Here is a 17,869-nt window from a genome sequence, read left to right on the forward strand (position 1 = left end):
AGGAGTTTCTGATACTGAAAGATGTCAGTCCTACTTTATATAGTGAGAGGACAACCACGGAATTCTTCCTTCCAGGTGTAGTACAGGCTGAAAGAATAAACAGGTGCCACAGATCTTTATAGGAATTTATCAGTGAAGAGTCATCAGGTCTCATCAAAGAAAACCCAGGTATTTCCAGATAGCTTCCTAACCTTTGTGATTAAAAAAAGTAAAAACCAAGATTCTCCATGTTTTATGTTATGTTTTTAAAGGTATTTACCCTAGAATTATAATTTTTACTTTGATAAACTACATAAGGAGGAAAATATACTTGAGAATCTTGACCATTTTTATGATGCTAATTAGTTAATTGGTATAAGACCATGATATCAAATTAGTATGTTAAATATTACAAGATTGGTGGGCAAATTCAACTTTCTGAGATAAATGTAATTTACAGTCTTAAGTGAACACATTCAGTTCTTCATACAAATGTTTTAACAAAGATACTTTTCTTTAATAAACATTTAAAGACTCAAGTTTGCAAATTATTGGTCCGTGAAATCACTAAAACAAACTTCCTAATATAATAGGCATGTTGTCCTTAGTAAGAAGACTTGAACCAAAATTTAACTTTGGTGACATGATACAGAATATATGTAGTTGCAACTTAAAAAGTGTATGTAACGGGTATGTGTACATTTACTAACGTATCTTTCTTTTCTAAAGCTGTGGTTAGAAAGCTTTTTTTTTTGTAAAAGGCCAAATAAATATTTTAGGTTTCATGGGACAAAAGGCAAGATCTAGGATGGTTTCTAGGTATTTACGTAACAAGAGAGAAAACGCCTCCCTGCCCCATGTATTTGCCTGGGTGAACTGTCTCAGATGGTGGGCGTTCTTTGTGTCCACTTGCCATCAGGTGAAACATTCTCTGAAGGAGGGGCCTGAAGGGGGTGGGTGAGCACTGGGATCAGTTTCAGTCTGCTCCTGTGACACCCAGAACCTGCTGTGCTCTTCCCTTCTTTTGGAGGGCTTGGCCATTTCAATTTAGGCAACTTGCTGGAGGAGAGGCAATTCATTAGTGAGTTGCTGACTTCCAGACCGAAAATCCCACTGTTTGGTGTGCAGTGGTTGCCAGTGGTGGAGTCCCCAATGTGTAAGTGCGAACCAGAACAGAGCCTAGGCCGCTGCAAGGCATGGTCATCAGTCACAGGAGGCAGGCACTGGAAACCCTGTGAGGAAATGGGCAGAAGGGGATACTCTGTCTTGGTCTTCACAGCTTCCAGTCCTAGCCTGTCAGGAGGTGCTCACAGACCATATGCAAACAGGTTGGACTTGGTTTTAGTTTGTCAATACTTGCTCTACTCTTGAGGCTTCCAATTTTAGGCGCTGCCTTATGTGTCCCAGAGCAGTAATGCAAAGCAAGTGCGTCTCAGGGCAAGTCTTACAGGCCATACTGCTTCCCTTACAGGATCAAACCTGAAGATGCTATGGACTTTGGCATTTCTCTCCTCTTCTATGGCCTCTACTATGGTGTTCTTGAGCGGGACTTTGCAGAAATGTGTGCAGACTACATGGCATCGACCATAGGGGTGAGTTCACCTGGGCTTTTATTACTGCCTCCTGCCACCTTCAAAGAGTTCAAGATAGCATTACTTGTTTGATGGAAGAGATAAGCCTTACAAAATCCTTCAAGATGTGAGTGGTTATATATGGAGATTTCCTCTTTAAAATTTGGAAAGCTAGATCTCAGAGGTACCCTGGAATTTTTAACTCTAAGCCATAAGGTAAAAATCACTTTACCCTACAGGAAGTTGAGAGTCACTCAACAGATAATTATTTAATGTCTCCTGTGTCCTTAAGCACATCTAATGTGCTTAGATTAGAAAGGTGTACAAAAATAAACTTGAGTATTGCCCAAATGGAGTTTACTGTCGAGAGAGATGGGTATTAAAGTAATTTAAAACACCAATAAATTATATATGATACATTCATTATATTATTCATAATAATATATTATGAAATTATATTATTAGAAATTATACTAATAAATATTATCAAGGGAGGTTCATGATACTGTTAACAAATACAGCATTTGACCTAGTCTTGTGGCTCAACGGTGCCTTCCCTGCTGTGACTTTTGAGCTGACCTGAACAATGAGTGGGAGTTAACCAGATGAAGTGAAAAGTGAAGTGTGTACCAGGTAGAGGAAATAGCATGTATAAGAGGCCTGTAGTGGGAGAAAAGGTGAGAACTTTGAGGAACTAAGGCTAACGTGGTTGTGGGGCTGAATTATAGTGGAAGTGTCTAGAGAAATAAAGGCTAGACTAGAAAAACCCATATAGGCCAAATGAAAGATTGTGATTTTTATACTAAAAATACTAAGGGTCTAAGATAGAAAATGATGTCATCAGATTTGCACTTGGAAAAGTTCATTCTGGCTTTTTGGATAGAGAACAGATGGGAGGGGGGTCCACAGATGAGCGTGACCCACTATGACTATTTAAAGAGAGAGTTGCAGTAGTTTGTGCAAGATGAGGGCAGCTTGGATTAGTGTAGAGATGGTGAAAAGGGACAGAAGTAGACTGAGAGGTATTTTGGAGGTAAGTTTGACAGGACTTGGATATAGATTGGTTCTGGGGACTGAAGGAAAAAACAGGAAGAAAAGAAAGGTAGGTACTGAAGCTGACATTTCTGACTCAAGCAACTCCTCGGATCCTTCACTGAGATAGGAAATGCTGTGAGAGGACCAGGTGGAGACCATGCAAAGATTCTTCAGGCCTAAAATATAGATAAAGTAACAGTCAGTCTAAGAAATCCAACTCAGTATCCTTACTCCTTTTTTTCCACAATGGAAATATGTTTGTTGTTTTGTTGTTTGTAAAAATAATGAGTTCTTTTTGTAATTGTGTGAACAACACAGAAGTGCTCCCCATCTTGGTATCATTCCATTAGACCCCACCCCAAGAAGAAATATTTCCAACTTTAATAGACATTTCTCCAGTTTCTGTGCTGAAATAATTGTGACTCTTGGTGTGTGGGGTGGGGACTGAAGGGCATTCCAAAGTTCTTTCTAGGTCGAAGTTTGGCAAGTTGGAGAGAAGCCCTAGAACATCAGGGAAGTGGGTTCTCCTGGTTCTGCCACATACAAGTCCTGGCTTTTAGCCAGGAGATATCAGTGGAGACCAATTGAAAAGAAAAGAAAGGCTTGGCACTGACTTCATGTGAGGCACTTCAGGACCTCTTGCTGAGCTTGTGGCAGTTTTGCAGGTGGGGACCTCTTGGCTGTGCAAATTTGTATGTCACAGCTACTGTGATCTCATTTGTGCCTTGGGCTGGTAGGCTTAGGGCAATTCAGGTTAAACAGAAGATACAGCTATCAATAACCTTGGGTGTGTGTGCTAGTCACTCAGTCATATCCAATTCTTTGTGATCCCATGGACGTAGTCTGCCAGGCTCCTCTGTCCGTGGAATTTACCAGTCAAGAATACTGAAGTGAGTTGCCATTCCTACTCAAAGGGTTCTTCCCGACCCAGGGATTGAATCTGCATCTCTTGTGTCTCCTGCATTGTCAGGCAGATTCTTTACCACTGTCCCACCTGGGAAGCCCTATCACCTTGTGTAATGTCAACCAAGTACAGTTTTGGGTCTGGAACTTTGTGTCCCAGTATCATGGGACTCTTATTTTTCCTGTAATGGATTAAATAGAAAACAAAGTATATTGGGTCACTTTATAGACAGCCTATTAGATTCTTTTCTGAACAGCTGTCTCATGTTTTAACAGCATCTCACTTTCTCTTATTTAGTTGTGTCTTCAGCTGTTCATTCAACTAGTTCACTCCCTGAAGAGATTTTCAGACCCTAGATTGTCTAATTACTCACTTTACTTTCAGCAGCAGCTGTTCACTAAAACTGTTTCCTTCGGTGGCACAACCAGCTTTTCGGAGTGTCTCTTACTGGAATCCTGTCCTTTACTCTCTAGTGATTTCTTCTTCTTTTTCGTTTTTACAGGACCAGTTCTCATGATTTTCCCAAGTAGTTGCCAACTTTATCTCAAGGTTATTATCAGCTGCCAATTTAAATATAGCCTTTATTCCCTCCCAGGTGGGTCCCTAATGACTAATCTGCAGAATCCCTTTTCTGTCCAGGTGGAGCTAAGCTCAGAATTGATTGATTACCACGTTAGCATCACTCCAGTACTCTTGCCTGGAAAATCCCATGGACGGAGGAGCCTGGTGGGCTATAGTCCATGGGGTCACTAAGAGTCGGACACGACTGAGCGACTTCACTTTCACTTTTCACTTTCATGCATTGGAGAAGGAAATGGCAACCCACTCCAGTGTTCTTGCTTGGAGAATCCCAGGGACGGGGGAGCCTGGTGGGCTGCCGTCTATGGGGTCGCACAGAGTCGGACACGACTGAGCGACTTCACTTTCACTTTTCACTTTCATGCATTGGAGAAGGAAATGGCAACCCACTCCAGTGTTCTTGCTTGGAGAATCCCAGGGACGGGGGAGCCTGGTGGGCTGCCGTCTATGGGGTCGCACAGAGTCGGACACGACTGAAGTGACTTAGCAGGAGTTGCAGCTGGGAGAAGGAGTTATTACATTGGCCTCTGCAAGATAGGATTTGACATGGGCCTCTTCCCATGTTCTTGGGAAGAATTATTGGGTACTTCAGTGATTGTAAATGATAATCCCGCATAAGATAATTCCCTGCTGCTGCTGCTAAGTCGCTTCAGTCGTGTCCGACTCTGTGCGACCCCAGAGACGGCAGCCCATCAGGCTTCCCCGTCCCTGGGATTCTCTAGGCAAGAACACTGGAGTGGGTTGCCATTTGCTTCTCTAATGCGTGAAAGTGAAAAGTGAAAGTGAAGTTGCTCAGTTGTGTCCGACTCTAGCGACCCCATGGACTGCAGCCTACCAGGCTCCTCCGTCCACAGGATTTTTCAGGCATAAGTACTGGAGTGGGGTGCCATTGCCTTCTCTGAGATAATTCCCTAATAATGATAAATTCCAGCTTCACCAGGAGACCTGGTGGGAGAATTTCTCGTTAGGGTGGAGAGTGCCTCAAACACTAGCTCTTGACCCCTTGTATTCTCCTTCCTTTCATGGGATGTCACTAGTTACCCCCACCACTCCATGATAACAGTCTGTCCCAAGGGTAAACCACATACCTCACTGTACCTCTTAGCACAGAATGTAAGAATCAAACAGTCACATTGGATTTTATTAAAGAGTTGAGGATAAGAGCGCGAAAATAAAGTGTGAGCCTCTTTACCGGGCGGCCTGCTCTCCAGGGCTTTTAGACCCTGCCTCATCCAACTCGGCCTATATCAGTGTACTGGGTGTCATCTTAGCACCCACAACCTGGAATCCACACCTGGACAGTGACTGTCCTCCAGATGCCAACACCCAGAGCCTGTGTTCTTGACAAAAATAGTGCTGCCCCTCCTTTATTCCACAGGCTAATCTTCTGAATCCTAGTATCTTACCTGATAGCTACCTCTCCCTAAGTAATTGACATTGAGAATGGCTTTCCCTTTCAGAGGAGCCACTGTATCCAACTGTCTCTTTCAGAGGAGTCACTTTGAAAACTCCCATCCAACAGAATGTGACCTTGCTGATCCTAACTATGGACAGGCAGTTTGCTATTTCCCCAGGGTCCCATCCTGGAGGTCATAGGAATACTAGGATGGCCTGTGATAGTACCGGGTGAGTCACCAGGAGTTCATTGATTTGTTGTTTTCCAATTTTCTTCGTAAATATTGCTGAGATTTAGTAACAGGTCTTCTGCTAGGGCTCAGGATGCCAGCAGATTAGATCAGACAGGAATGTGGGAGAAGAGACTCCAACATGAGATTAAAGTGATCTATCTTAGAGTTCTTTCCAACCCTGAGAATTTCAGGACTGTTATTATTTCTGCCCACTTTGGTCAGATGGGCCTTGGTCTTCTCAGGAACACATAGGCCCCTGAACCATGACAGCCTGAATTTCAAGAATATTCCTGGGGCTTCCCTGGTGGTGCAGTGGTTAAAAATCCACATGGCTTTGCAGAGGATACAGATTTGATCTCTGGTCCAGGAAGATTCCACATTCTGCAGGGCAACTAAGCCCCTGTGCAACAACTACTGAGCCCAGGCACACCTAGAGCCTGTGCTCTGCAAGAAGATAAGCCACCGCAATGAGATGAGAAGTCCAAGAGCTGCCACTGTAGAGCAGCCCCCGCTCACCACAACTGGAGAAAGCCCATGTGCAGCAACAAAGATCCAGCACAGCCAAAAAATTTAAAACATAAATAAAGAAGTTAAAAAAAGAGAATGTCTGTGGTCTCAAAGCCAGAATCTGATCAGTGCTTTGGGGAGGGTAATTTGAGGAAGTCAAGAGACAGCAGCTTTCCACTCATTCATTAGCCAACTCATTCATTTATTTATTCAAGCAACAGTTATTTATCAGTAGTCTACAGTGCACAGAATGTGACCAAGTACAGCCTGTACTAGCTTCATTGCTCACTTTCAATAGCAGCCCTAGTTGTTTTTTTAAAAAACTGCTAAAAATACACATACCATCTTAACCATTTTGAAGTGTACAGTTCAGGAGCGTTAATACATTTACATTGTTCTTCAGCTGTCACCATCATCCATCTATAGAACTCTTCATTTTGCAAAACTGAAGCTTTATACTCATTAAACAATAATTCCCTAATCCCCGCTCTCCCCAGCCCCTGGCAACAATCATTCTGTCTGTCTCTATGAATTTGACCACTTTAGATACCTCACATAAGTGAACTCATATGCAATATTTGTCTTTTGTGACTGGCTTATTTCAGTTAGCATAATATCCTCAAGGTTTACCTTTGTTATGGCATGTCAGAATTTCCTTCCTTTTTAAGGCTACATAATATTTCACTTTGTGTATATATACCACATTTTCAATTCTATTTATTTTTTCATAGTTTTTTGTATATTCGGTGATCACAGCTTCTATCCCAAAGAGTCATAGTTGATTCTGGAGCTGTACCAGTCAGGAACTAGGTCTGATTCATCTCTTAGTCCCCCTCTGGGAGTGGTTTGACCTAAAAAAAAAGTCTGTGATTAATTTATTTCACAATTCCTAGAAATAAAACTATGACTTTTTATAGTTGTATTAAGCATTCTTAACTCCTTTTACAGTACTCTATGCTACTACTCTCTTTAGTTAGAGTCTGACACGACTGAGCGACTTCACTTTCATTTTTCACTTTCATGCATTGGAAATGGCAACCCACTCCAGTGTTCTTGCCTGGAGAACCCCAGGGACAGGGGAGCCTGGTGGGCTGCTGTCTCTGGGGTCGCACAGAATCGGACACGACTGAAGCGACTTAGCTGCAGCAGCAGCAGCTCTTTGTTTTGCCTCACTTGGAGAAATTTGTAACTGTTTTGTTGAGTCAGTTGATTCAAGGGACTCTTGGATGAAGTCTGTGTTTTCCAGCTGGTTACTGTGAGGTCATAAGCCTGTGATAGCCAGTCAGTTTAGTTTCCATTCACACCCGAAAGTCATGGAGGGTGGGGCAATGGTGCATTGGGAAATAAGCTTATTTCTGGGACTTCCTCCTCTGTGGGATTGATTAGCAGGCAGGGTAGCAACATATTGTGCTGAATTGGGCCTGGTGTCCTAGCTCACATTTTCTGTCTCCTGAGCAAATTGCTGTGCCTCAGACTTCCTACTTCCTGGAGCCTCAGCAGCCCCAGATAATATGAGGACAGGGCTGGCTACCCATTCATCTGACTTGAAGTAGTAGTGTAAAGAGCTGGGGGGTCAGAGTCAGACAGACTTGGTTTCAGATTCTCCTCCACTTTTAATTATCTGTATACTCTTAAGTAAGTTGCTTTACCTTTCTGATCGTCTTTTCTTAGCTGTAGTAATATTGTCAGCCTTATAGAATTGTGGTAAGGAACAGATGGGTTAATGTCAAGCACTTTGCAGACTAGCCAGGCCCATGGCAGACACTCAGATGGTGATGATGATAGCAACTACTGTTACCTACTGTACAGTCCTCCTGTGCTACATATTTTATATCTAATCACCTGGAGCACAGGGCCCTTGTAGACTTTGTATCTTCATCATACTCAACACATAAAGCAAGCCAGACAGATCATTAACCATGAGTGCCAGTTCTCTCTTGATGCTATCTTTTGTCTGAAATCACCTTCAACCACTCTGTGGTATGGAATTTCCTCCTCTATAATCCTGGAAATGGGTATTTTATTCACTTTTTCAGCAAGTATTTCTGAAGCCATCTTGAACTGACAGGGAGCCAGCTGACCCCTGCCACCAACTCTCTGGCCTCGAGTGAGGCTCTGCTCCCTAGCCATTAGTCTCCTCACTAGTTGAGGGGTGGACCAGAAGAGCCCTCGAAGCTGTCATGGCACACGTTTCCTGTGATGGTCAATGGTGTGGATTGGAACTCCTGTATCCTGAGCCCCTACTACAGACAAGCTCCTGTGCAAAAGGAGAAATCTGACTGTTCATCGGGAGCGCACCCTCTCCCACTTTGAGTAACCTCTGTTTCAAACCTCCACTCTTAAACCTCTAACACCCCTTCCCTCTGCCCTTCATTCTCAGCAGATGATCTTGCCTCCTATTTTCCTGAGAAACTAGAAACCAAACAGGACTCCCCCCCAATTCCTGACACGGTACCTGTAGACCCACTTCTGTTTGCACCTGTCTTCTCCTCCCCTCCAGGAACAGTGGAGTAAGTGTCCTCTCCTCCATCAGAGACCAGCTCTACCTGTGCTCTAGATTCCACACCTCCTGCCTCCCCAGGGACCTGGTGTACCACTGACTTCCTTTCTCACCTAGGACTTCAACTTCTCCCTCTACTGGGTTCTTGCCTATTAATCATTTAAATATTCTGTTTGAAAAAATGTCCTTTCTTTGACATACTTTCTCTAGCTACTGAGCCATTTCCTGTCATTGACAGTTAAATTTGTGGAAAGTTTCTGTTTCCTTTTTGATTACCTTTCACTTACTTTCTGGTCTATTCTAATTGACCTCAAGTCATACCCTTCTTCTGCAGTGACTCTTACTCAGATCACCAGGGACTGTATGTCACTTATTCTGGGGGATTGATTATGATCTCAGCAGTCAACAGCACAGTTGACTCAGCACTTCTTTCTTCTTAAAAAGGGTTCCCCCACCCTACCCCCGCCTCCTGACAGTGGCTTTTGTGACATTACCCTGTCCTGGTTTTCTTTCTCTGTGATATTTTCTGTCTTCTCTGCTAAATTTCCTTCCCCTTAAATGTTACTGTTCCTATGAGCTCAAGGCGAAACCATCTTCTCTATTCTTCACTAGTTATTTCCTTTCTTTTTCCATGAATTCCAGATCTGTAATCCAGAACTCTATTCTGAACTCCAGGCCTTTCCTAGTCAGCTGTCTCTTTGGTATCAACAATTGGTCCACTTCTCCCAATTTTTATTGCCATCAAATTAGCCCAAGTTATCACCTGAGCATGGGAGAAGGAAATGGCAACCCACTCCAGTATTCTTGCCTAGAGAATCCTGTGGACAGAGGAGCCTTGATGGGCTGCTGTCCATGGGGTCGCACAGAGTCGGACAGGACTGAAGCGACTTAGCATAGCATAGCGTATCACCTGAGCATAGTCCCCATTATCCATTGCATTTAAAATATTGTAACTGTCTCTTAGCTGGTCTCACTGAATCCATTTTGGCCTCGTCTCCAATCCGTTTTTCACATGGAAGATCGAGTGATCTTTTAAACAATACAAGTCTAAAATAAAGCCTTTAGATGACTTCTCATTTAAAGTCCAAAGTCCTCCATTTTGGCCTTAAGGACTTACTGTTGTCCTCTTTCTTACAGACTTCTTTCAGTTTCTCAAGTGCATCAGGTTCTCCCTGCCCCTGGCTTCCTCTTGTCACTTCTGCCTGTCTTCATCTCACTAACTTTACTCACGTTTAACCTCTCAGCCTAAAATGCCACTCCTCTGAGGAAGCCTCCTGAGATGACCTAGGCTTAGTTAGGAGACCCCTTCATTGCAGTGTTCTTTGATAGCCCTTTGAACGCCTTTTAATTAACTAACTCTTATTTTAGCCTTCTAAGTAATTAGTTCTCATTTTATGTACATTTAAAACAAATTTTATTGGAGTATAGTTGACTTACAGTGTTGCGTTAATTTCTTCTGTACAACACAGTGACTCAGTTACATATGTGTATGTGTGTGTGTGTGTATTCTTTTTCATATTTTTTCCATTGTGGTTTGTCACAGGATGTTGACTATAGTCCCCTGTGCTATACAGTAGGACTTTGTTGTTTAGTCTTCCTATATATAATAGCTTGACTCTGATAATACCAAAGTCCCATTCCCTCCCTCCTCTATCCTCCCTGCCCCTTGGCAACCACAAGTCTCTTCTCTATGTCTGTGAGTCTGTTTTTGTTTTGTAGATACATTGATTTGTATCGTATTTTACATTCCACATATAAGTTTTATTATATGGTATTTCTCTTTCTTTTTCTGCCTTACTTCACTTAGTATGGTAATCTCTAGGTCCATCCTAGAGATGGCTGTAAATGGCATTGTTTAGTTCTTTTTGATTACTGAGTAATATTCCATTGTGTATATATACCATATTTTCTTTATCCATTCATCTGTTGATGGATATTAAGGTTGTTTCTGTGTCTTGGCTATTGTAAATAGTGCTGCTATCGACATAGGGTTGCATGTATCTTTTTGAATTGTAGTTTTATCTAAGATATGCCCAGGAGTGGGATTGCTGGATCACACGGCAACTCTTATTTTTATTTTTTGAGGAGCCTCCATACTGTTTTCCTCAGTGGTTGCACCAATTTATATTCTCACCAACAGTGTAAGAGGGTTCCCTTCTCTCCACACTCTGTCCAGCTTTTACTGTTTGTAGATTTTTTTGATGATGGCCATTCTGACTGATGTAAGGTGATACCTCATTATAGTTTTGATTTGAACCAAAGATCAAATTGCCAACAATGATGTGCTGGATCATCGAAAAAGCAAGAGAGTTCCACAAAAACATCTATTTCTGCTTTATTGACTATGCCAAATCCTTTGACTGTGTGGATCACAATAAACTGTGGAAAATTCTGAAAGAAATGGGAATACCAGACCACCTGACCTGCCTCTTGGTCTGGAATACCAGACCACCTGACCTATGCAGGTCAGAAAGCAACAGTTAGAACTGGACATGGAACCACAGACTGGTTCCAAATAGGGAAAGGAGTATGTCAAGGCTGTATATTGTCACCCTGCTTATTTAACTTCAATGCAAAGTACATCATGAGAAATGCTGGGCTGGAAGAAGCACAAGCTGGAATCAAGATTGCCGGGAGAAATATCAATAATCTCAGATATGCAGATGACACCACCCTTATGGCAGAAGGTGAAGAAGAACTAAAAAGCCTGTTGATGAAAGTGAAAGTGGAGAGTGAAAAAGTTGGCTTAAGGCTCAACATTCAGAAAACGAAGATCATGGCATCTGGTTCCATCACTTCATGGGAAATAGATAGGGAAACAGTGGAAACAGTGTCAGACTTTATTTTTTTGGTCTCCAAAATCACTGCAGATGGTGACTGCAGCCATGAAATTAAAAGACGCTTACTCCTTGGAAGGAAAGTTATGACCAACTTAGATAGCATATTCAAAAGCAGAGACATTACCTTGCCAACAAAGGTCCGTCTGGTCAAGGCTATGGTTTTTCCTGTGGTCATGTATGGATGTGAGAGTTGGACTGTGAAGAAAGCTGAGCACTGAAGAATTGATGCTTTTGAACTGTGGTGTTGGAGAAGACTCTTGAGAGTCCCTTGGACTGCAAGGAGATCCAACCGGTCCATTCTAAAGGAGATTAGCCCTGGGGTTTCTTTGGAAGGAATGATGCTAAAGTGAATCTCCAGTACTTTGGCCACCTCATGCGAAGAGTTGACTCATTGGAGAAGACTCTGATGCTGGGAGGGATTGGGGGCAAGAAGAGAAGGGGACGACAGAGGATGAGATGGCTGGATGGCATCACTGACTCGATGGACGTGAGTTTGAGTGAACTCCGGGAGTTGGTGATGGACAAGGAGGCCTGGCGTGCTGCGATTCATGGGGTCGCAGAGTCCGACACGACTGAGCGACTGAACTGAACTGAACTGAATAATTAGCAGTGTTGAGTACCTTTTCATGTGCCTATTGGTCATCTGTATATCTTCTTTGGAGAAATGTCTATTAAGGTCTTCTGCCCATTTTTCCATTGGACTGTTTGGTTTTTTGTTCTTGAGTTGTATGAGCGGTTTGTATTTTTTGGAAATCAAGCCCTGTTGGTCGCATCATTTGCAAATATTTTTTCCCATTCCATAGGTTGTCTTTTTTTTTTTTTTAATGGTTTCCTTTGCTATGCAAAAGCTGGTATAAGTTTAAAGGATGGTATAAGTTTAAGCCACATTTTTTTTGTTTTTATTTCTGTTGCAAATATTTTTTCCCATTCCATAGGTTGTCTTTTTTTTTTAAATGGTTTCCTTTGCTATGCAAAAGCTGGTAAAAGTTTAAAGGATGGTATAAGTTTAAGCCACATTTTTTTGTTTTTATTTCTGTTGCCTTGAGAGAGTGACCTAAGCGTACATTGTTATGATTTATGTCAGAGAATATTTGCCTTTGATCTCTGCTAGGAGTTTTATGGTGTCATATCTTATGTTTAAGTCTGTAAGCTGTTTTGAGTTTATTTTTGTGCATGGTGTGAGGGTGTGTTCTAACTTCATTGATTTACATACAGCTGTCCAGGTTTCCCAGCACCACTTGCTGAAGAGACTGTCTTTTTTACATTTTATATTATTGCCTCCTTTGTTGAAGATTAATTGACTGTTGGTATGTGGGTTTTTTCTGGGCTCCCTGTTCTGTTCCGTTGATCTATATATGTCTGTTTTTGTGGTAATGGGACCCTGTTTTGATTATTATAGCTTTATAGTATTGCCTAAAGTCTAAGAGTGTTATGTCTCCTGCTTTGTTGTTGTTCCTCAGGATTGCTTTGGCAATTCTGGGTCTTTTATGGCTCCATGTAAATATTAGGATCATGTGTTCTAGTTCTGTGGAAAATGTCATGGGTAATTTGAAAGGGGTCTCACTACATTTGTGGATTGCTTTGAGTAGCATGGCCATTAAATGCCAGTCTCCCCTTGCTGTAGGTTGCCTGAAGACAGAGGCCAGGTCTGTGTTTTTCCAACATTATAGCCCAAGACCTAGTCCAGTGACTGGTACCTAGTAGGTACCCAGTATATCTGATGGAAGGAAAGAAGAGTTTGAGTGGCTTGCTCAAGATCATCAAGATAGTAAGTGACAGAGGATGGAAATGCAGTCTGTCCTGACAAACTGTGTGGCCCCTTGAGCCCTTTCCACACTGAGGCATCAGGCTCTTGAGGTTAAACCAGAATCTTCCTCCCTGTACTTTACCTTACTCAGCCCGAGGGCCTCCTTATGCAGTCTCAGTGGGCTCTGCGAACTGTTGGTTGCTGGGACCTTCCTGACTTGACAGACTCATCTGATGACTTTGTTGAAACATTGTGGGATTTGACCCTGCTGGCCTGTCGCTACATTAGCTCGCAGGGAGAATGGAGAAGCTAGAGGCCTAATAGAACTTTGCCTCAGTGTCCCTCCTACTGTCATCACCTCATGCAGGTTCTCTCTGATGCTGTATCCCTGCCCCAGTATCCTGGGGCAGAACTTGGAGTGGTTTGAGGTTAAGTTCTTCCTCAGAGCTCTCCTGTCCTGAGTTGGAGGGTTCCCCTTTCTCACTGCCGATGCCATGGGCCAGAGTGAGTGGTGGTGTTCCTGTGCTGCACAAGTGTGCAAGGATTTGGTGCCAGAGCTGGGCTCAGACTTCTTGGTCTCTCTTCTCACTGTTCAGTTGATGTGCCTAGAAATACTCAGGCAGGCACATTCAGAGCCATCAGCCTCTTGAACTCTGGTGGAGTCTGTCTCAGAGGTCCTCTCAGCACAAACATTCAGATTCCTGCTTTGGAGAATTGCAGCTAGTGGGCTCCCATGGGTTTGGCTTCACCCTAACTCTCACTGGTGGCTCAGAGGTTAAAAAGCGTCTGCCTCCAATGCGGGAGACCCTGCCTCCAATGCGGTTTCCCGACCAGGTTTGATCCCTGGGTCAGGAAGATGCCCTGGAGAAGGAAATGGCAACCCACTCCAGTATTCTTGCCTGGAGAATCCCACGGACAGAGGAGCCTTGTAGGCTACGGTCCATGGGGTCGCAAAGAGTCAGACATGACTGAGCAACTTCACTTTAACTCTCACTTATCCTTTTGCACTCTTGATACACAAATCAGAACCTTTTGAATTATTGGCCCTCACTGAGCTAAGTAGCTGCATTTCTCCAGTGTTCAGATGTCAGTGAACATCTTGGTCAGGGGGTCTGGGTTCTCATCACAGCTAGTTTCTTTACTTTCTGGGCTTTGGTTTCCCCAGTGACGGGGCTGCTCTGGTGTTCTGTGACAGTAACAGGCTCACCTTAAGCCACTTCAGACATTCTTGCAAGACAGGGAGGGAGCGTTGAAGGCCAGAAACTCTATATTCATGGATTCTTGGGGCAGCTCTGCCCTCTACCCCTGAGAACTTTTGGAGTCAGGAGAGGCCATTTCTCAGAAGGGCTGCTTGGAGTCAGAGAAGCCGCATGTGGAGTGGAGGTCGTGGCAGACGTAGCTGTGTCCTCCCTACTCCTTGTCCCAGCTCCTTTACCCCCGCCCTTCTTCCACTGTTGTCCCTCACCCAGCTAACGGGCTGTGAAGTTTTCAGAAGACAGTTGCTTGGAAACAAAAAACAGAGGAAACTCAAGTTAGGAAAATAACGATACAAAAAAGGCTAAGTATAATCTGTTTCCCTTTATAGGTACAGATTAAATTGTAATAATAAATACAGAAGCCTTTTAAAGAATTAATTTTACAGTTTTGCAAGATGTGAAAGTTCTGGAGATGAGCTGCAGATCAATGTGAATATACTTACTGACATTACCAAACTGTATACTTAAAAATAGTTAAGATGGTAAATTCTATGTTACGTGTGTTTTACCATCATTTTTAAGAACAAAGAAAAGAAAAAAAACAATAGTTTCAACAAAATTCAAGTCTTTTATTCTTGGGATCAAGGGGAAATGCTATGTAGTTATTGAACAATAAACGATAAGGAAAGTACACAAAATTTTGAATTTCTGTTTGGAGCATGGAATTCCTCATTCACTGTGATTAACCATGGTAATAAATAATCTTTTAAGGTATGAGCATACCTCTTTTTATCATGCTTTGCTTTATTGCACTTCACAGATAATTTTTTGTTTTGCTTTTTGCAAATTGAGGGTTTATGACACCCCTGCATCAAGCAAGTTTATCAGCACCATTTTCCAACAGCCTTTGTTCACTTTGTGTCTCTGTGTCACATTTTGGTGCTTCTGGCAGTATTTTGAATTTTTTCATTATTATTTGTTATGGTGATCTGTGGTCTTGGATGTTACTGTCATAGTTGGTTTTTTAGACATAATGCTATTGCACACCTAGTAGTAAGTAGAAACATAACTTTTAAATGCACTGGGAAACCAAAGAATTTGTGTGACTCACTTTATTGTGGTGTTCTGGAATGGAACCCACAATATCTCTGAGGCTTGCCTGTTATATATGTTCATTAAGGAAAATTTGAGTACAGAAAAGTAGGCAAAATAAAAAACACCCATTTATAATCCTACTACCAAGACATCACTGGTGTAAATATTCTCATACATTTCCTTCTGACCTTTTGATCGATCTGCTTGCTTGTCTTTACATATGGTACCAACAACAGTACTATGCCTCCAATTTTGTGCCCTGCTTTTGACACTTAATGTTGTATCTCAAGCTTCAGCTGACTCGCTGCCTGTCTAGCCCCTTGAGTGGGTGCCACAGGTTATCGAGGCATCCTTCTATTGTTGGTCATTTATGGTTTTTTCCATTTCTTTGCTTGTTTTTGTTTGCTGCTTTTTTTTCTTGCTTTTTTGGGAAAATATATGTAGCATAAAATTCACCATTTTACCCATTGTTCAGTGTGCTATTTCCAAAATTTTTGATCATCCCAAACAGAAGCAATAACCCATTTCCTCCTCCCCACCACTGGTTACCTCTGTTCTATTTTCTATCTATGAATTTGGCTATTCTAGATATTTTATAGAAATAGACTCATATATCAGTGCAATGCTTATCTTTTTGTGTCTAAGTTGTTTTACTTAGCATGTTTCCAAAGTGCCTGCACGTTTTGGCATGTATCAGAACTTCGTTATTCTTGTGACTGAGTAACATTTCATTGGAGGGATAGATCCCATTTTGTCTATCCATTCTTCTGTTGATGGACACTTGGGCTGTTTCCACCTTTTGGCTATTTGTGATTAATGCTGCTAATGAGCATTGGTGTACAAGTGTGTGGTTAGGCCTGGTTTTTATTCTTTAGGAGTATTATCTAAGAATGGAATTGCTGTGTCATATGGTATTGCTGTGTTTAACTTTTTGAGAGGTTGCCAGACTCTTCACTTGTTTAGTTATAAATAACACTTAAATGAGTATCTATATGCATGAAGCTTTTTTTGTTTTTAAAGAAATTTCTTTAAATTTCTTAAGGTGAAGTTAATGAGTTAAATGGTGTGGCAGTTTGAGACATCAAGCCAAATGCTGTCCAAATGGGTTGAAGCTGTTTTACTGCTGCAACAAGTGCCTGAAAATGCCCTTGTCACCCAGCCACCATTGCACCAGGTGTTTCACTGATGTGCCTCTTGGAGAAGAGATGTCGCCCACCTGAGGGAACCACGGTGTGGCCACAGAGTGGCTTAGCTGATGTGGTTCCTTGTCAGCGGCCCCGAACCCTTCTCCCTGCTGGTCTCCTACCCTGATGCTGACCAGCCCCGTCTTCAGGTTCTGTCTGACCCGACTTCCAGCCCATCTCTGGTCTAGTCCTTTCACCCCATCTGCGCCACAGAGATGAGGATGATTGACGGTGAGATATTCTCCAGCTTGGGATCCTCCACCTGCCGTGTCACGTTCTCTCCAGAAGACCCCAGGCCTCGCTGGTATCATCCCACTTTGGTTGATTCTCACGTCTTTCCTGTCTTTTCCTCCTGCTCTTCTCTCCCAGTTCTACAGCGAGTCGGGCATGCCCACCAAACACCTCTCGGACAGTGTGTGTGCAGTGTGTGGGCAGCAGATCTTTGTGGACGTCAGTGAAGAAGGCATCATTGAGAACACGTATAGGCTGTCTTGCAATCACGTGTATCCTGCCTGGAGCTCCTGGGCTGCCTCTCTCACCACGTGCGCACTCCAGTCAGGGAGGGAGGGGACCATCATGACCCTGGGCATGCCATCCAGACCTTTGAGAGGAGGAGAGTCACAAGAGGCACACATCTGGGTCATGTCCTCTGATAGGGAAGCCAATCCCAGGGAGTGGAAACGGCTGCCTCCTTTGGTCTTTCTTATAGATGGGAGCCACTTGTGTGTAAGCAGCGTGTATAGCCTGGCCAGGTCAGAAGGGAGCCTCAGCTACACCAGCTGCTGCAAGATTGGGTCAGTCGCCAGGGAAGAGCATCCTCTAACTGGCTCCCTCAGTGCTGGAATCAAGTGCCCCTGAGTGGCGCCTCTGGTGTTCACCACGTCCTTACTTGGCTCCCGTTCTGGGCCGTGTGCTCTCCATTGTGCCCAGAGCGGCCCTGTAAGGCAGAGTTCATTAACCCCACTTTATGTGTGAGGAAGCAGGGCCGGAGGTGTACTCTCAGCTTGCCTAAGACAATATAGCTGGTAAGAGGTGAAGCCAGGGTTTGAACCTCCCTCCAGAGCTAGGGCCTGGACGCCGTGAAGCCTATCATGGGGCTGGAGT

General features: G+C 43.1%; 1 protein-coding gene across 4 annotated transcripts in view; it reads left to right on the forward strand.

Moving 5' to 3' along the window:
* RNF121 (ring finger protein 121) overlaps positions 1 to 17,869 on the forward strand; it is an 83,200-nt gene that overhangs the window by 62,530 nt on the left and 2,801 nt on the right. For all 4 annotated transcript variants that reach the window (XM_019974533.2, XM_019974535.2, XM_019974534.2 and 1 more), the window contains 2 exons: positions 1,451 to 1,571; positions 17,135 to 17,268. In XM_019974533.2, coding sequence (XP_019830092.1) covers positions 1,451 to 1,571; positions 17,135 to 17,268 — 255 coding nt within the window. The remainder of the gene's footprint in view (positions 1 to 1,450; positions 1,572 to 17,134; positions 17,269 to 17,869) is intronic.

This window comes from Bos indicus, chromosome 15 (assembly GCF_029378745.1).
Source record: "Bos indicus isolate NIAB-ARS_2022 breed Sahiwal x Tharparkar chromosome 15, NIAB-ARS_B.indTharparkar_mat_pri_1.0, whole genome shotgun sequence".
Classification (NCBI taxonomy): Eukaryota; Metazoa; Chordata; class Mammalia; order Artiodactyla; family Bovidae; genus Bos; species Bos indicus.